Raw genomic sequence first — 19,675 nt, 5'->3', positions numbered from 1 at the left:
TATTTGGATTTTCAGAAGGCCTTTGACAAGGTGTTGCACATAAGACAGCTTTACAAGATAAGAGCCCATGATATTATAGGAGAGATACCTGCAGGGATGGAAGATTGGTTGACTGGTGGGAAGCAGAGAGTGGGAACAAAGAGAACCTTTTCTGGTTGGCTGCTGGTGACTTGTGGTGTGCCACAGGTTCAGCCTGTTATCTCATATGTCAATGATTTTGATGAAGGAATTGGTGGCTTGTGACCAAGTTTACTGACCATGCGAAGACAGGTGGAGGGACATGTAGTGTTGAGGGACCAGGGATTTGCTTCAGAACATGGACAGCTTGGAAAATGGGCAAGGAAGTGGTAGATGAAATATAAGCAACACACACAAAATGCTGGTGGAACGCAGCAGGCCAGGCAGCATCTCTAGGAAGAGGTACAGTCGACATTTCGGGCCGAGACCCTTTGTCAGGACGAAGTGAAAGAAGAGATAGTAAGAGATTTGAAAGTGGGAGGGGGAGGGGGAGATCCAAAATGATAGGACAAGACAGGAGGGGGAGGGAAGGAGCTAAGAGCTGGAAGATTTGCAAAAGGGATACAGGGTTGGAGAAGGGAGGGGATCATGGGACGGTGTTGTAAGTGAGGAAACAGATTCAATAGGTCTCAAAGGCGAGGACTCTGGACACAGTCTTGGTAGTAAAGGATTTTATTTACAGAAGGCAAACGTGGGAAAATGGCAACAGAAGCAACACGCACACGCACACAATTTACAGTAGTCAGATCAGCAATAAAACACATGCAGACAATTAATAAAATAGCGTGGGAACAAAGTACACACACACACACACACACAACCAAGGGAAAAGTCAATACGATACCTGACACCCCTTGACTCTGTGCGGGCATGGCTCTTGTGATATTAGGGACAATACCCACACCCCTAACCCTATTCAATGCACAACTCACCAACGGCAGGGTGGTATCTCGGAGGTAGCAAAAAAGAGAGAGGGTCAAGCACATGTGGCTTCCTTGTATAGTGCAGCAGGGCTGATAAGTCCAGCCCAGGTTATTCACAGGGAAGCCAATGGCTCAGTGCCAGTAGGGTTAAGCTGATTACAAAGGCCAATCGCCCGAGATCAAGTATAAGGCTAATTAAAGGGGCCAATGGTTAGGTGTGCATTGATGGGTGAGGAGGGGTCAAACCTTGATTGGCAGGTGGCGTGCCTTCCGACCAGGTAATGGGCAGTGCTGTCACGTGACAGTCACGACCCCTCCAATACAGCCCACCCCTTGGAAGCCACGACACTCATCAAGCATTACATGTAACACAGTGAGAGGGAAAGTAATGTATCTCAATGGAAGTCTTACACTTCACTATTTCTAAGGTTAACACTAATCCTGACTATATAGAACTAAAGAAAGGCAGACGTGCTCTTAATAATTTGGCAAGCACAACATAATATACACACAGCGATGATAACGAGAATGAGTGCAATCAACCAGTGGATGACAGTTGCCCACCACCCCTCCAGGGACCCAAACGGCCACCGGTTTCTCCATGAGATGTCGTGTTGGAGGAGCTAGTCCCTTGATTTTTGGATTTTAGCCACTGAGTCCCGAATGTGAGCAGCCAAGTGGGTGATGTTACTCGACTTGTCAGTGATAAATGTGCAGCACTCCTTACCAGTCACTGCACAGGTACCACCATCAGCCACGAGTAGGTAATCCAGGGCCACTCGATTCTGCAGGGCAACCATCCTGACGGCCACCAGCTCTGCCGCCGTTTGGGTGAGGGCATCTTCGGTGTGTTGCAGTGCCACTGCCGTGTTGTTGGCCAGCAACTCAAGCACACTGGTCATCTGGATCACCTCACAGGACAATTGGGCCGTGCCATATCTGGGAAAGGCTATCATCCAGAACCTCTCCGCCTCCATAATGGCCCTCTTGTCCCAGTGGCCGCTGTATGCCGGGTGCTCCCGCAGGTCGTTCAGGGGGTGGATGAAGGGCACCACATATGCTGGAAAGCAACGACCGTACCAGCTCGCGGGGAGCCACAGGTAGGCATGATGGCCGCAAATCCAGTGGGTCCCATTCAAAGTCCAGGGAGCCCCAGCTTAGCGGCACCATCGGCAGTGGTCACTGGAGCGCCTGATACCAGTCTCGCTCACAGTCGCTGTGGCCAACTGAAAGGTTGGAACTGTGCTCATTTCGGAGCCTGCACCAACATTGCCTGGGTCTGCTCACCGGCTGAGGGATAACCCTGAGGGTCGGGACTCGGATGGAGGTCAAATTGTAGGGAGGAAAATAGCAGTTCGTGAAGCACCCACCCCATCGGGGATTGCGGGAAGAGCTGTTATATAGTGGTGAGGGACTGCCATTAGGGCCCCACCCAAACAGATATACCAAAACCCGCAGGAGCAAACAGTCTGTGTAAACAGTTCATTTCAGAGTCATCCAGCGGGATCGGCGTGAGTGGCAGGGCATCATCAGCATGTGCTGGGTTTGCATGCAGATCCAGCAGTCCGATCTGTTGGTGCTGTTGGCAAACTTGTAAGCGACCCTGAGGAAGGTGTTGGCAGTTGTCCCGAAGCTGATCATCACGGTGACCAGGAGGGATGACTGGAGTAACGTTATTGTCCTGTAGGGGATGGGAGGTGAGAAACAGACTCATTCTCGTCAGGTTAGGTGTTGGGTATGTAGGCAAGACAAATCAGTTTTACCTGGAATCGCCATCCAACGGGTGTCACCTGGACCGCGCACGACAACTTCTCCCTTCTGAGGGGGACCTTGTGGCTGTCATATCCATACTCTCCCTGAGTCCTCGGTTTCAGGGGGTTCAGTGTTTTCTAAGTCAGGGAATGGGGAGTGTGACAGATGGCAGGACAATGAGGACCACCCCCCGGCCGGTGGGCCATGTATTTAACTGGTCAACGGCCTGCTGCAGCACGCTCAACCACCCCTGCAGTGTGTGAGAGGGTGTTAGCGTGCGTATTTTTTCTTTAAGCAGGCCATTCATCCTCTCAATTAATCCTGATGCCTGTGGGTGATAGGGTATATGGAACAGCCACGAGATCCCCACCTCAACAGCCCAGCTCTGAACTTTGGCCCCAGCAAAGTGTGAGCCCTGATCGGATTGTACCTCCCACGGGACTCCATAGATGGAGGAGAGGTACTGTACTCCTTTGATGGTGCTGTTCAGGTCGACCCTGCTCGCAGCGCCAATTGTTGTAAGTGAGGAAACAGATTCAATAGGTCTCAAAGGCGAGGACTCTGGACACAGTCTTGGTAGTAAAGGATTTTATTTACAGAAGGCAAACTTAGGAAAATGGCAACACGCACACACACACACAATTTACAGTAGTCAGATCAGCAATAAAACACACGCGGACAATTAATAAAATCGCGTGGGAACGAAGTACATGCACACACACACAAACACACATACACATACAACCAAGGGAAAAGTCAATACGATACCCGACACCCCTTGACTCTGTGCAGGCAGGACTCTTATGATATTAGGGACAATAACCACACCCCTAACCCTATTCAATGCACGACTCACCAATGGCAGGGTGGTCCCCTTGGAGGCGGCAAAAAAAGAGTGAGAGTCTCTCTTTTGTAAACGGAACAAGTGCTACACATATCCTTACACTTCCTCCCTCACCACCATTCAGGGCACCAGACAGTCCTTCCAGGTGAGGCAACACTTCACCTATGAGTCGGCTGGGGTGATATACTGCGTCCGGTGCTCCCGGTGCGGCCTTCTATATATTGGCGAGACCCAACGCAGGCTGGGAGACCGTTTCGCTGAACACCTACGCTCTGTCCACCAGAGAAAGCAGGATCTCCCAGTGGCCACACATTTTAATTCCACGTGCCATTTCCATTCTGATATGTCTATCCACGGCATCCTCTACTGTCAAGATGAAGCCACCCTCAGGTTGGTGGAACACCACCTTATATTCAGTCTGGGTAGCTTCCAACCTGATGGCATGAACATTGACTTCTCTAACTTCCGTTAATGCCCCTCCTCACCTTCGTACCCCATCCCTTATTTATTTACTTAATTTTTATTATTTTTTCCCCTTTTCTTTCTCTCTCTGTCCCTCTCACTATAACTCCTTGCCTGGTCTCCATCCTCTGGGCTCCCCTCCCACCCCCCCGACTTTCTTTCTCCCCAGGCTTCCCATCCCATGATCCTCTCCCTTCTCCAGCCTTCTATCCCTTTTGCCAATCAACTTTCCAGCTTGAGGTCCCTCCCTCCCCCTCCTGTCTTCTCCTGTCATTTCGGATCTCCACTCCCCCTCCCACTTTCAAATCTCTTACTATCTCTTCTTTCAGTTAGTACTGACGAAGGGTCTTGGCCCGAAACGTTGACTGTACCTCTTCCTATAGATCAGGGGTCCCCAACCTTTTTCGCATTGCGGACTGGTTAAATATTGACAATATACTTGCGGACCGGCCGACCGGGGGGGGGGGGGGTAGGTAGGGTTGCCAACGGACAAGATAGCAGTCAAATGCATTGTTTACCCAGAAAGACTACAATGGCCATGAAGCCTTGCGCGGGCACCAGTGCGCATACGTGTCGTGACCTGCCGATTCTCGCCCCACCTGCCCGCCCAGCAAATCCTTTTTGGCGATTCTGTTCATGGGGGTGGGTGTTAATCACTACTGGAATATAGGCGATAAGTGGGTAATACACTCAATTTTGTTTCTAAAAGGGTTTATCTAACGAATTTAATATTAAACACACAGCGCATATTTTCCTCGCATGAATACACTGATAAGTCAATTATCAGGGAAGGACAGGGGAGCTTGAAGTGTTGAATGAACTTCCAGTAGAAGTGGTAGAGGCAGGTTCGATATTATCAGTTAAAGAAAAATTGGATAGGTATATGGACAGGAAAGGAATGGAAGGTTATGGGCTGTGTGCAGGTCGGCGGGACTAGGTGGGAGTAGCGTTTGGCACGGACTAGAAGGGCCGAGAAGACCTGTTTCCGTGCTGTAATTGTTATAGGGTCACTTATAAGTCAATAGCATCATAACATTTTAAGTAACATTTGGATATTAAACACACAGCACATATTTCCCCCGTATGAACATATAAAATCATTGCAACACACCAATATCGCTGAATCAGTGGGAGCCCTGGGCTTGTTTCCCTGCAACAAGACGGTCCTATCGAGGGGTGATGGGAGACAGCGATACTCGAGGGGGGTTCCTTATGTCCAGTCTATTCCGCAGTTTAGTTTTCGTTGCATTCATTGCAGAAAACTCCGCTTCGTAGAAAAATGTTGGAAATGAAAGCAATGTTTTCAGTGCTTTCATGGCTATCTCAGGATATTTAGCCTTGACTTTGATCCAGAATGCCGACAGAGATGCTATGTCAAACATAATTTTCAGCCCGTCGTCATTTGCAAGCTCGAGGAGTTGATCTCCTTCCTACCCTGACAGGGATGACGCGCGGGTCATGACCTCACATGCGTAATGGCTGATCAGTGACCGGGACAGGGAATGAGGAAAGGTGCGGCTGACTCATATCGCCAAATCATATCGTTTCCTCACGGCCCGGTAGCACATGCTGTGCGGCCCGGTGGTTGGGGACCGCTGCTATAGATGCTGCCTGGCCTGCATTCCACCAGCATTTTGTGTGTGTGTTGCTTGAATTTCCAGCATCTGCAGATTTTTTCGTGTTTGAGATGAAATATAATGTAGGGAAGTGCACTGTCTTGCACTTTGGTAGAAGGAATAAAGGCATGGAATATTTTTTAATTGGGAGAAAATTCAAAACTCAGAGCTGCAAAGGGATTTGGGAGTCCCTTGTGCAGAATTTCCTAAAGGCTAACTTGCAGGTTAAGTTGGTGGTAAGGGACACAATGTTAGCATTCGTTTCGAGAGGACTAGAACGCAAAAGTAAGGATGTAATGCTGAGGCTTTATAAGGCACTGGTCAGACAGCACTTGGAGTACTGTGAGTAGTTTTGGGCCCCTAATCTAAGAAAGAATGTGGTAATATTGAAGAAGGTCCAGAGGACGTTCTCAGAAATTATCTCAGTAATGAAAAGGTTAACATATGAGGATCGTTTGATGTCCCTGGGCCTGTAATCGCTGGATTTAGAAGAACGAGGAGAGATCTCATTGAAACCTATCAAATATTGAAAGGCCTATATCGAGTGGATGTGGAGAGAAATTTTCCTATAGTGGAGGAGTCTAGGACCAGGGGACACAGTCTCAGAGTAGAGGATGTCCATTTAGAACAGAGATGAAGAAAAATTTCTTCAGACAGAGGGTGATGAATCTGTGGACTTTGTTGTCACGAATGACTGTGCAAATGCAGGGAAGAATGAGATCACTCAGAGTGATTAATGCTTGGAATGACCCACTAGCTGAGATGGTAAGACTTGGGTTGATCAATCTGCATGGTATGCTATTGATGATGCCAACTATGAAATGTGACCAATTTACTATGTTACTGCTTTGCATCTAATTTGAAACTGCACAAACTGAAATTGTGTAAAGCAGCCTATGGAGGCTCATTGTATACTTTCAGGTAGTTCCTTGGGATTAAGGATGATGAGCATCCACTCTCCTTCAGTGTTGACCAATGAGGCTAATATGGGAACGTTGGTCCCTTCCACAAATGGAGGTGGCTAATGGAGCAGGTGGGTGGGTAGTTTACACTCCTTACATATCTTGTGCAGGACTGTTTTGTGCTCCTCATGTATAGTTTCAAAGTTCTTTAAACCATCCTAAGTGGTTGTTCTCCGCTTTGGCTTGTCATGGACTAGAGATTGAATGCCAGGGATATTTGCATGCAAGAGGGTACTAATGTTGATTTGCATAGCCTGACATGGAATTTGGAGGATTTTGTGGAATTAGGTTTTCCATAACATTAAATTCCTGTTCTGATAGCCCAGAAGCAGAGATCTGTGCTCCCATGTTTTATGCAGGGTATGAAGTATTGATCTCCAAATACTTCTTTTCTCAATAAACTAGGGTGAAAAAAAAGCTTTAAAGATGAAGGTTTATTCCATCATCAATGCCTGGTTTTGCTGATAGGAACTTCTTGAAATTTGGAAGTGTTTTATAGTTTCCAAGGCCTTACTATAAAATTTTATTGTCCAAAGACAGTGAGATACAGTAGATATCAATTGAGATAAGAGTATATTCTTGAAGAAGTTCATTGTAAGGCCCATTTCTTGTAAGTGTTGGGACTGAACCTCAGAATGTGTACAAACACTAACATAGTCTCAATGCAATAGTTTGATTAGTGAGGTTTGATCTTGGGTCTAAAATGTAGTCACTATAGGTTGAATAGTTTCACATTGGTTCTAAAGGTTTGGTCCACACATGTAGGAAGTTAATTGAAGTTGAGGTGAAACACTGCAACAAGAAATATTGAGAAAAAGCATCAACAAGTTTGTTTGACACTAGTGTACATTGAGACTTTTATTGTTAGCACTTTGGCTTGTGCCATGACTTGCATTCTATTGTCGAGTAAATGCAAATGCAAGTGAATTTCTGTGGACATCTGAATTTGAGGAGTCTGCTTCACATTCCCTCTTGATTGATAGTCAAGGGTTTAGTGGGGTAACCGAAGAACAAGTGGCTGGTATTGATTGTGGCTGTTTTTATTGGTGTTGCCATTAGATACTTCTGGAATGAGAAGAATCCACACTGTTTTGGAGAGCAGCTCTTTGGTCACATCTCTGTCAACAACTATCAGAAAATTTACTGATTTGTATTGTAATTTAAAAACCCAATATTAAAAACAAAAAGTTACAAAGAAAACTATTCACATTATCAAATAGCATTTGCCTTTCCCATTTATTGTCAATTTAATGTCAGTTTGTCTTCTAGACCTTTAGTGCCTTTTAACAATTTCATTTATTTCTTTTGGTTTGATGCTGGTAAATTTACAACTGATATTGTGTGAGTGAAGACAATGAGCTTGAGGATTTAATAATGAGGTATTGATACTGGTCACAAATCCTGAATGGATAAGCGGCATGTTTATGAAAAGTTTAAAGTTATTGGATAAATTTTGTTCTGTTGTCTCTGCCTGACTGTGTTGTGACCTGTGTCTTTCCAGAATATCACTTGTTTTAATTCTACTGTGACTAATGGGACAACAGATTGTGTGGAAGGATTGGGAATGACCCCAGAGCAGTACAACCTTCTCTTTGCTACCTATGCATGGACGTAAGTATACTATTTAACAGAATATACACTTCCACAATGCCCTCTTCATTTTGACTCTGTTCCTATACTTTGAACTTGGTAATAAATTTCAGTGCAGACCTCTATTCCCAGCTGCTCCCTTTCAAGATCATCAAAGTCTAGAAATCAATAGTCTTGTCAAAACAGAAATGGAGTATGGTAATCCCAGTGAATTCCATTTAACACCACAGGGGGTTTTATGTAAAGCCCCTATTTGTGGAATTTCTTGTTACTATAACTTTTCAGACTATGTTTTTCTTGCACCTTCTCTCTGAAACATCTTTATTTTATTTTGGAGATACATCACAGTAACTGGCTCGTCCAACCCAATGAGCCAACGCCACTCAGTTACACCCTTTTGACCAATTAACTCACTATAACCAGTATGTCTTTGGAATGTGGGAGGAAACCAGAGCACCCAGAGGAAACCTGCAGAGTCACAGGGACTTCTTACTGATTGTGGTGGAATTGAACTCGGGTCACTGGCACTGTAGTAGCATTAAGCAAATTGCTACACTACTGTGTCATTATCTGTTTGTGGTTAGTTAAATGGCTGGAATATTCAGTGTATGCTCAGCAACTTTATATTCCTTTCCTGGCCTTCTATATCTGCTGCACTAATCAATTTACCATGTTCTGGACCATCTGATATTGTGTTGTTCCTAGTTGTTCTCAATGGGAAAGGCAAGGCACCAAGTTTATCATGATTCACTTGTGTTCACCTGCATTTAATTTATATGTATTTATAACTTACAGTGATGATTATTTGTTTGCAATTAGAGGAGAGAAACAAGCTCAATTAGTTTTTGTCTTCTTCTACAACAAGGACAGTCTATACCCTGTTGTCATAGAGCTTTGGAGCATGGAAAGAGGCCCTTTGACACGTCTGGTCCATACCCATTTAAACCAGTACCACTTCCCATTTTGGGCCCAAATCCCACTGAACCATTCCTATCCATGTAAGTGTCCACGTATATTTTACATGGTGTTAATGTACTTGTCTCAACTACTTCCTTTGATAACTCCTATATGTGGACCGCCCTCTGGTTTACAAAAACATTGTATCTCAGGTTACTATTAAATCTCTTCTCATATCTACACTTTCTAGTCCTTAATTCACCAACCCTGGATAGAAGACACCCTATTTATGTCCCTCTTTGCAAATAATTAGGATTTTCTGCTGGTAATGCATATGTATATATTTCAAACTGGGAGAATCTTCTGGAAGAACATGTTGTGAAGCCATTTTAACCGCTATCTAAGGCTTAGTCTCCACCGTTGTAATAAGGAGCTCTATTTTGAGTGAATCCAATTGTATATCTGAGATTGGCACCTTGTGTTCAATTGGCACAAAAATTATACCATTGTAAGGTATTTAAGTTACGGCATACTGCAGAGATGGCAGGGATGGAAATAGTTCTCCTCTGTCAAAGGTGGAGAAAGGAGGATGTGCAGGAGTTCATTCCAACATTAATACTTTAAAAGGCACAAAGTTCTTGGATACACAAGACACAAGAGTCTATAGATGCTGTATTCTGGAGCATCACTGGAGGAGCTCGGCAGCTCAGGTTGCATCTGTTGTGGGAAATGTACTGTTAACATTTTAGTTCAGGCCCTCATTATTTATTTGCATTTATTTACTTCATCTTTCCTCTAGAAATGCTGTGGTGGTGATACTGGCTGGGTTCTTCACAGACAAGCTGGGAAATTGCAGTGAGTATGAGGAACAGTATGAATTTAAACAAAAAGATCCTCAGCACAGTAATAAAGCCTCCTTCCACACCTTCTGCAGAATGTGTATCTTGTTTATCTGAATGCTGCCTGCATTTGTGCATTGGCAGTCGTATGTCATATTTGATCAATTGCGTAATGAATTAGATGTTATATAAAATTGTACAGTTAAGGCACTGCAGTTAAGTTAAGATTGACATTAATAAACACAATCAGAGATTGCAAGCATGAGATATGTCTGTATACACGTAATTAAGAACTATCAGGTTCTACAACTGCTAACCACATGAGCTAATTGACTTCAGTGGAACTGAACTTTGGATGCAATGCTCAGTAGACAAATGCCTGAATGGTAGAATATTAATTTATACTTCTAAGTACTTTGGGAACTTCTGGTGCCCAGTTTCTAAACAAAATGCACTATATTTCCAGCTATAAATCAAATTTGACTTGACTTGACTTGAAATTACCACAACAGACTTGAGATTTTCTCAGAGGACATATAAAATTTTTTCCTTAGTGTACAATGGATGGATAAATTGCCATTTTTACAGGCAACAGTGACTTCAGGTGAAAACGTACTACAGATAACAAACCAACTTATGAATGATCCACAAAAAATGTTAAAATGAATCCCAAAAGATACTGCATTATTACTTTTAGTTGAATGATTTAACCAACCAGGTTGTTTTATAGTGTATCCTTTATTATTAAAGAAGCATGTTGTTGAACTTTATCAGGGTTTTACAGCCTCTCCTCATAACCTCTTGTGTGCTGGTGGTGCTGGGTTCCAGAGGTGTTGTTTTCTGAAGGTGTTAAATCATTTCAGAAACTGTTGTATCAAGTATGCTCAAGTGACCTCGAGGCCAAGAAGTTAAGAGTTGGGGCAGAGCCCATCATCAACTCCATTTCTTGCCAAGTTTTCCTCCTTTCCTCATGGCAGCTCAGTGCTTAGCACAACACTTTACTGTGCCGGTGATCCAGGTTCAATTCCTGTTGCTGCCCATAAGGAATTTCTATGTTCTCCCTGTGACTGCGTTGGTTTCCTCTGGGTGCTTCGCTTTCCTCCCACAGTCCAAAAATACACCAGTTGGTAGGTTAACTGGTCATTGTAAATTGTCTCGTAATTAGACCAGGGTTAAATTGGGCGCTGTTCGAAGGGACGGGAGGGCCTATACCGCGTTGTATCTCCATCAATAAATTTTAAAAATGAATTATTCACACTGATGTTGAATTTTAGTAAACCAAATTAGCATGCTTATGAGAGAAAGGAGAAAAGCATAACAACATTGAAACTATTTGTAAAGATAAGCTAAGAGGAAAAAATGACCAAATCCTTTACTCTACAGTCAATAAACTAAGTGTGTACAACATTAACCAGAATTGATAAGAAAAATCTGCTTTTTTTTCCAAATTAGATCAGAGATCAAGATAAGGGTCCACCATCATTTTTAAAATGACTTAGGAAAAGGCTTTATAATAAATAGTAAATGAATGAAATAATCTCCCAACACTTAAAAAAAAGAAACCAGCTGTTCAGGAATATGTGTTGACTGTATGTAGTTTTTACCCACTGTTCGCTTCAATTGTTTGTATGACTTGTGTTTTGTTTCCCTCCTCTTGTGATTCAGTTGTTGGTCTTTTATTTTTTTCTCTTTTAATTAGGTTCTTTCAAGTTTTTGGCTATCTGTAAGCAAACAAATCTCAAGATTGTATAATTTATACATTCGTTGAGAATAAATGCACTTTAAATTTATGAAACTTGAATATTGAAATAAATCTTCTGAGATGTTCTTTTGTTGAAACAGTTTTATTTGTTTTCCCCTGTAGTTGGTGTCATCTTGTCCTACTTTATTATTATGCTGGGCTCGGCTACCTTTGCTTTGGGATCCCATTTCAAAGGCACCAGTTACCTACTGCCATTGATGATCATTGGCCAATTTCTCGTTGGCTCAAGCAGTGGGTCATTCTTTCGTAAGTACCAGTTTCAATCTGTTGTTAACAGACTGGCAAGGAATGGTCAGTAGCTTAGTACAGATTTTCTGAAGAGTTAAAATTATTCACTCATTCAGTCCAGCATCTTAATTACTTTTCTTTTGAGTTGATTTTTACCCTTCCTTCGTAAAGGACTGGATGATAATCTGACATCAGTTTTTGAAAAAAGTTAGAGCTTGGATATTTGTAGTTATCGAAGAATATTATAAAGTTTAGAACATTTGAAAGTTTTTGACAAAAACAGGCTATTTGGCCCAACAAATCTTGCCAAATTCCTAGTCACATGGTGTGTTGAACTAACTATTGAGTTTAGATTTGAGAGTCTCTAAGGTACTACTCTCAACTACACAACTAGGTAGTTTGTTCCATGTGTCTACAACTTACTGTGTAAAGAAATGCTTCCTGATGTTAGTCTGAAATCTCCATTAACCAGTCTTCACCTATGGCCTTGTGTCCTTGATAATGGATTAGTTTTGAAGTAGCAACTGTCATCCATTTCACTTATACCCTTCATGATTTTGAATACTTCTATGATGTTTCCTCTCATTTTACGTCGACTTAGGCTAAAAAGATGTAATTCTTTCAATCTATCTTCATAGCTCTTATGCTGCAGACCTGGAATGAGTCTAGTTGCCCTTCTCTGGATTGTCTCCAGTGCCTTCATATCAATATGGAGAGCAAAATTGTACACATTATTCAGGGTGTGGCCTCTCAAGTGCCTTAAGCAGTTTAAGGAGAATGTCTCTTGACTTGAACTCAACTGATAAATATAGCCCAACATCCTATTAGCCTTCCTAATCACTTCTGTACATTGTCAAGATGTTGATAGTGATGAGTCCACCAGGACGCCCAAATCCTTCTCATTCAGTGCACTTTCTAACTCAAGACCACCCCCCCCCACTGTATATTTATATCTAATATTTCTGCTTCCTATATGTAACACCTTACATTTACTTACATTAAATTTCGTCTGCCATTTATCTGCCCACATCTGGATTTTGTTTAGATCTAACTGTATTGATTCTGTTGCCTGAATATTATCAGTCACTCCCCCTAATTTTCTGTCATCTGCAAACTTTACCAGTTTAATTGTTACGTGCTTATCCAAATCATTAATGTAAATAAAAAGTGGCAGTGGCCCCAAAACTGCTCCCTGCAGTACCCCAGTTTTAACAACATCTAGGTGTGGAAAAAGATCAGCTCACTATTACTTGTTATTTTCTGTTTTTGAGCCAATTCTGCACCCATTCACACACCTTACTCTGAATCCCGACCTCCTGTAATTTGGGGTACCTTGTCAAAAGCCTTCTGAAAGTCCATGAATTATATCACCTGCTCTATTGTTGTAATAAATTTTAGTTGCCTCTTCAGAGAAATCCAACATATTAATAAAACATGATTTCCCCTCTCTGAACCCATGCTGGCTTTATGCTTACATGTCTGTTCTTATTAGCTGCTTTTCCAACTCATTCTTTGTTATTGTTTCCCTCGTCTTACTTACAGTACACATTAAGCTTACTGGTCTATAGTTACCAGGGTCACCCTTCATATACTGGGACAACGTTTGCCCATCTCCAGTCTTTCGGGATTTTACCAGTCTTCAATGATTGGTGTTTTCTTATCTATGAAGACAGTCCTTTAGATATATGTTAAGTACCCTTAGATACATGTTGTCCCATACATTTTAGTGGGCATTAGCATTTCTGGTAAGGCCAGGGTTTACTGCCTGTCTTTAATTGTCCTTCAGCAAATGGCTGGAGTTCCAGAGCTCGGAAGAAGTTCATAAAATCCAGATGACCAGACTTCTAAGAAAATAGATAAGGGCTTTTCTGGCCAAAGCTTCATTTCCTATCCATAGAATAAATGTTTAAAATGGTATTCTTTTGCTAACTCTGCCAGATCTAATAGATCTATTTTTACCCCTTAGCTCTAAATTGAACAGTGCCTTTTCTCACTCACATTCTCTTCTTTTCCACTCTTTCAGTTGTTCAGGACCGTATTATTGCTTTCTGGTTCAAAGATAAGGAGTTGTCATTGGCCTTTGGGCTGAATGTGGCCTTCTCCCGTCTTGGCAGTGTCCTCAACTTTTTATTCACCCAATCTTTTGAAGCACATTTTGGGCTGCAGTGGACTCTTTGGGCAGGTACGGATGAATATGATGGACTTGAAGGCATGGACTTGAAAATTGTGCAAAGAAAGTGAAATCAGTCTTATGCTCTCCTATCACCACATTAAATCAGATTACTAAACACTGGTTACAGACACTACATGAGTGCAATTTGTTATTCTCATAATTAGTTTCAACCAAATTGAATTTTCCAGATAATGCTTGAACTTTGTTGTGAATCATTTTCTGATAAATGGATGTTGGTATAAATCTTATTCTGACGGGCTGGCTGGTGGTGCAACGACATCGGCGCCGGACCCGGGAGCGGAGGTTCCCGGGTTCGAAACTAGTCGGGTCCGCCCCCAAGTACGCTTTCCATCCGTGCCGGGTTGAGTGTTGAGATCGCAACTCGACCTCGTAAAATAAAGGGAAAATACTGTGAAAATGTCTGCGTGAGGATTGGCGCTCCACACAGTCTCTCTCTCGCTCCACACCTTGTAAAAGCCATAAAAAAGACATCATCATGGACGCACACACGGACAGACGCGCACGCACGCAGGCACACGCCAAAAAAAAATTCTTATTCTGACATAACTAGTAAGTGAATTGAATGAATGCCACAATTTTCAACGGTTTGTAAACATGATGACTTGAAACTTGCGTCTCTGGACAACTGTTGCAAAGAATTTAGTTTAACATAGAACATAAAACATAGAATAGTACAGCACATTACAGGTCCTTCAGCCCACAATGTTGTGCCGACCCTCAAACCCTGCCTCCCATATAACCCCCCAACTTAAATTTCTCCATATACCTGTCTAGTAGTCTCTTAAACTTTAGTGAAGTTTAATCACTGACTCAGGCAGTGCATTCCATGCACCAACCACTGTGAGTAAAAAACCTTCCTCTAATATCCCCCTTGAACTTCCCACCCCTGACCTTAAAGCCATGTCCTCTTGTATTGAGCAGTGGGGAAGAGGCGCTGGCTGTTCCCCCTTAATCTCTGATCATAATGCATACTCTCTAAACCAGGCAGCATCCTGGTAAATCTCCTCTGTACCCTTTCCAATGCTTCCACATCCTTCCTATAGTGAGGTGACCAGAACTAGACACAGAACTCCAAGTGAGGCCTAACCAGAGTTTTATAAAGCTCCATCATTACCTCATGCCTCTTAAATTCTATCCCTCGATTTATGAAAGCTAACACCCCATAAGCTTTCTTAACTTCCCCTCTACCTGTGAGGCAACTTTCTGGGATCTGTGGACATGTACCCCCAGATCCCTCTGCTCCTCCACACTACCAAGTATCCTGCCATTTACTTTGTACTCTGTCTTGGAATTTGTCCTTCCAAGGCATACCACCTCACACTTCTCCAGGTTGAACTCCATCTGCCACTTCTCAGCCCACTTCTGCATCCTATCAATGTCTTTCTGCAATCTTCGACAATCCTCTACACTATCTACAACACCACCAACCTTTGGTCGTTTGCAAACTTGCCAACCCACCCTTCTACCCCCACATCCAGATCGTTAATAAAAATCATGTAAAATAGAGGTCCCAGAACAGATCCTTGTGGGACACCACTAGTCACAACTCTCCAATCTGAATGTACTCCCTCCACCACGACCCTCAGCCTTCTGCAGCAAGCCAATTCTGAATCCACCTGGCCAAAATCTCAACATACCAAGCTTTAGCATTTTATTTGAATTACTTTATTTCAGGCTATTTGGAATAAAATGTCAAGAAGAGAATTAAGTCATCATGTTGAAGTAAAACGCCATCTGAGTCACTGATGTCCCTCAGCAACTACTTAACTGGTCTGGTCAATGTGTGTCCTCAGACTACAATGCAATGTGGTTGACTGCTAATAGCCCTCTGAACCACAGGTAATACCTATAATCACATGAGTTACAGTGATTCCAGAAGGCAAATCGGCACCACCATGTCAAAGGTAACTGAAATTGACAATAATTACTGATCTTGTCAGTGATGTCAATAGATTATAAGTCATAGCTTGGTGCTATTTGCAGGGCTTTCCACTGTAACAGAGGGAAGAAAGTGCCAAGATCATTCCTGTCCCTAATTTTACTTTGTTCTCTCCATTCCCTGTCTCCCACACCCTGCCTCAGCAGCTCTTGATCGGGGGAAAGGTGCTACGAACTGTCCGTCTACTGATCCTAGCCACCCAGATACTGTAGACAATGAAGCCTGGCAAAGTCTTTCCCAACTCTCTCAACACTCCCCTGTCACAGCCACTATGGCATGGTAGCTTATAACACTCTATAGTACAGGTGACACAGGTTCAATTCCCGCTGCTGCCTATCAGGAGTTTCCACATTCTCGCTGTGACTGCATGGATTTCCTCCCACAGTCCAAAGCTGTATCATTTTGTAGGCTAATAAGACATAAATTGTCTCATGACTAAACTAGGATTAAATTGAGGGATTTAATCCTCCACGCCGCTCAGCAATCTGCAGGGCTGGAAGTTAGAAGGGCCTACTCTGCAATAAATAAATACATTACTTTCGCTTCCTGGAAAGCGTAGTGTGACAGTGTTATAAATGTATATTTCTCCTGATTAGCTTTGATGTATGATTTTCTTGAATCTCCTAGTGCTAAAAGAATTCCCAGTTAGATCACCATGTGATTTTAGAATAAGGTCCGTGGGTCAGATTCACTTTTTTATATCATCTAAATTGAAACATAAAATGAAGTGTGTCATTTTCTTTAACAACCAGCACAATATTCAGCAAAACAACACAGAAGACAACAATAACAAAACAATGGTAAAACAAGGGAACCAGAGTGCCAGGCCTGACAGTGTGGCTGGGGTGAAAATAAATGATGTTGAAAGTTTAAGCAAATCCGCTGATAGAAAGGTTGTGAGTGGTGGTAAAAATCTTCTGAGGTGTATATATTTCAATGCTAGGAGTATTGCGGGGAAGGCGGATGAGTTGAGGGCGTGGATTGACATGTGGAATTATGATGTTGTAGCAATTAGTGAAACTTGGCTACAGGAGGGGCAGGACTGGCAGCTTAATATTCCAGGGTTCTGATGTTTCAGATGTGATCGAGGCAGAGGAATGAAAGGTGGGGGAGTAGCATTGCTTGTTAGGGAAAATATTACAGCAGTGCTCAGGCAGGACAGATTAGAGGGCTTGTCTACTGAGTCCTTATGGGTGGAGCTGAGAAACAGGAAAGGTATGGCCACATTAGTGGGATTGTATTACAGACCACCCAATAGTCAACAAGACTTGGAAGAGCAAATCTGCAGAGAGATAGCAGGCAACTGAAGGAAACATAAAGTTGTGGTGGTAGGGGATTTTAATTTTCCATCCCATACTGTTAGGGGTCTAGATGGTTTAGAGTTTGTAAAATGTGTTCAGGGAAGTTTTCTAAATCAATATATAGAGGGACCAACTAGAGGGGATGCAATATTGGATCTCCTGTTAGGAAACGAATTAGGGCAAGTGACAGAAGTCTGTGTAGGGGAGCACTTTGGTTCCAGTGATCATAACACCATTAGTTTCAATTTGATCATGGACAAGGATAAATCTGGTCCTAGGGTTGAGGTTCTGAACTGGAAGAAGGCCAAATTTGAAGAAATGAGAAAGGATCTAAAAAGCGTGGATTGGGACAGGTTGTTCTCTGGCAAAGATGTGATTGGTAGGTGGGAAGCCTTCAAAGGGGAAATTTTGAGAGTGCAGAGTTTGTATGTTCCTGTCAGGATTAAAGGCAAATTGAATAGGAATAAGGAACCTTGGTTCTCAAGGGATATTGCAACTCTGATAAAGAAGAAGAGGGAGTTGTATGAAATGTATAGGAAACAGGGGGTAAATCAGGTGCTTGAGGAGTATAAGAAGTGCAAGAAAATACTTAAGAAAGAAATCAAGAGGGCTAAAAGAAGACATGAGGTTGCCTTGGCAGTCAAAGTGAAGGATAATCCAAAGAGCTTTTACAAGTATATTAAGAGCAAAAGGATTGTAAGGGATAAAATTGGTCCTCTTGAAGATCAGAGTGGTCGGCTTTGTGCGGAACCAAAGGAAATGGGGGAGATCTTAAATAGGTTTTTTGCGTCTGTATTTACTAAGGAAGTTGGCATGAAATCTATGGAATTGAGGGAATCAAGTAGTGAGACCATGGAAACTGTACAGATTGAAAAGGAGGAGGTGCTTGCTGTCTTGAGGAAAATTAAAGTGGATAAATCCCCGGGACCTGACAGAGTATTCCCTCGGACCTTGAAGGAGACTAGTGTTGAAATTGCGGGGGCCCTGGCAGAAATATTTAAAATGTTGCTGTCAATGGGTGAAGTGCCGGAGGATTGGAGAGTGGCTCATGTTGTTCCGTTGTTTAAAAAAGGATCGAAAAGTAATCCGGGAAATTATAGACCGGTGAGTTTAACATCAGTAGTAGGTAAGTTATTGGAGGGAGTACTAAGAGACAGAATCTACAAGCATTTGGGGCTTATTAGGGAGAGTCAACATGGCTTTGTGCATGGTAGGTCATGTTTGACCAATCTGTTGGAGTTTTTCGAGGAGGTTACCAGGAAAGTGGATGAAGGGAAGGCAGTGGATATTGTCTACATGGACTTCAGTAAGGCCTTTGACAAGGTCCCGCATGGGAGGTTAGTTAGGAAAATTCAGTCGCTAGGTATACATGGAGAGGTGGTAAATTGGATTAGACATTGGCTCAATGGAAGAAGCCAGAGAGTGGTGGTAGAGAATTGCTTCTCTGAGTGGAGGCCTGTGACTAGTGGTGTGCCACAGGGATCAGTGCTGGGTCCATTGTTATTTGTCATCTATATCAATGATCTGGATGATAATGTGGTAAATTGGATCAGCAAGTTTGCTGATGATACAAAGATTGGAGGTGTAGTAGACAGTGAGGAAGGTTTTCAGAGCCTGCATAGGGACTTGGACCAGCTGGAAAAATGGGCTGAAAAATGGGCAGATGGAGTTTAATACTGACAAGTGTGAGGTATTGCACGTTGGAAGGACAAACCAGTGTAGAACATACAGGGTTAATGGTAAGGCACTGAGGAGTGCAGCGGAACAGAGGGATCTGGGAATACAGATACAAAATTCCCTAAAAGTGGCGTCACAAGTAGATAGGGTCGTAAAGAGAGCTTTTGGTGCATTGGCCTTTATTAATCGAAGTATTGAGTATAAGAGCTGGAATGTTATGATGAGGTTGTATAAGGCATTGGTGAGGCCGAATCTGGAGTATTGTGTTCAGTTTTGGTCACCAAATTACAGGAAGGATATAAATAAGGTTGAAAGAGTGCAGAGAAGGTTTACAAGGATGTTGCCGGGACTTGAGAAACTCAGTTACAAAGAAAGGTTGAATAGGTTAGGACTTTATTCCTCGGAGCGTAGAAGAATGAGGGGAGATTTGATAGAGGTATATAAAATTATGATGGGTATAGATAGAGTGAATGCAAGCAGGCTTTTTCCACTGAGGCAAGGGGAGAAAAAAACCAGAGGACATGGGTTAAGGGTGAGGGGGGAAAAGTTTAAAGGGAACATTAGTGGGGGGCTTCTTCACACAGAGAGTGGTGGGAGTATGGAATGAGCTGCCAGACGAGGTGGTAAATGCGGGTTCTTTTTTAACATTTAAGAATAAATTGGACAGAAAC

General features: G+C 42.8%; 1 protein-coding gene across 4 annotated transcripts in view; it reads left to right on the top strand.

Annotated features, from left to right (window-relative positions):
• LOC134352050 (major facilitator superfamily domain-containing protein 1-like) overlaps positions 1-19,675 on the top strand; it is a 56,072-nt gene that overhangs the window by 18,591 nt on the left and 17,806 nt on the right. For 2 of the 4 annotated variants that reach the window (XM_063059134.1, XM_063059131.1), the window contains exons 3-6: positions 8,079-8,188; positions 9,864-9,919; positions 11,768-11,911; positions 13,917-14,075. In XM_063059134.1, the coding sequence (XP_062915204.1) occupies positions 8,142-8,188; positions 9,864-9,919; positions 11,768-11,911; positions 13,917-14,075 (406 nt within the window). In that variant the 5' untranslated portion in view covers positions 8,079-8,141. Of the gene's footprint in view, positions 1-6,535; positions 6,649-8,078; positions 8,189-9,863; positions 9,920-10,777; positions 11,031-11,767; positions 11,912-13,916; positions 14,076-19,675 lie in introns of those variants that run through there. The other 2 variants (XM_063059132.1, XM_063059133.1) reach the window with 2 other exon arrangements.

Source organism: Mobula hypostoma, chromosome 9, assembly GCF_963921235.1.
Source record: "Mobula hypostoma chromosome 9, sMobHyp1.1, whole genome shotgun sequence".
NCBI classification, from domain to species: domain Eukaryota; kingdom Metazoa; phylum Chordata; class Chondrichthyes; order Myliobatiformes; family Myliobatidae; genus Mobula; species Mobula hypostoma.
Note: the sequence above shows the minus strand (reverse complement) of the source record. Positions and strands in the feature narration are given on the sequence as shown.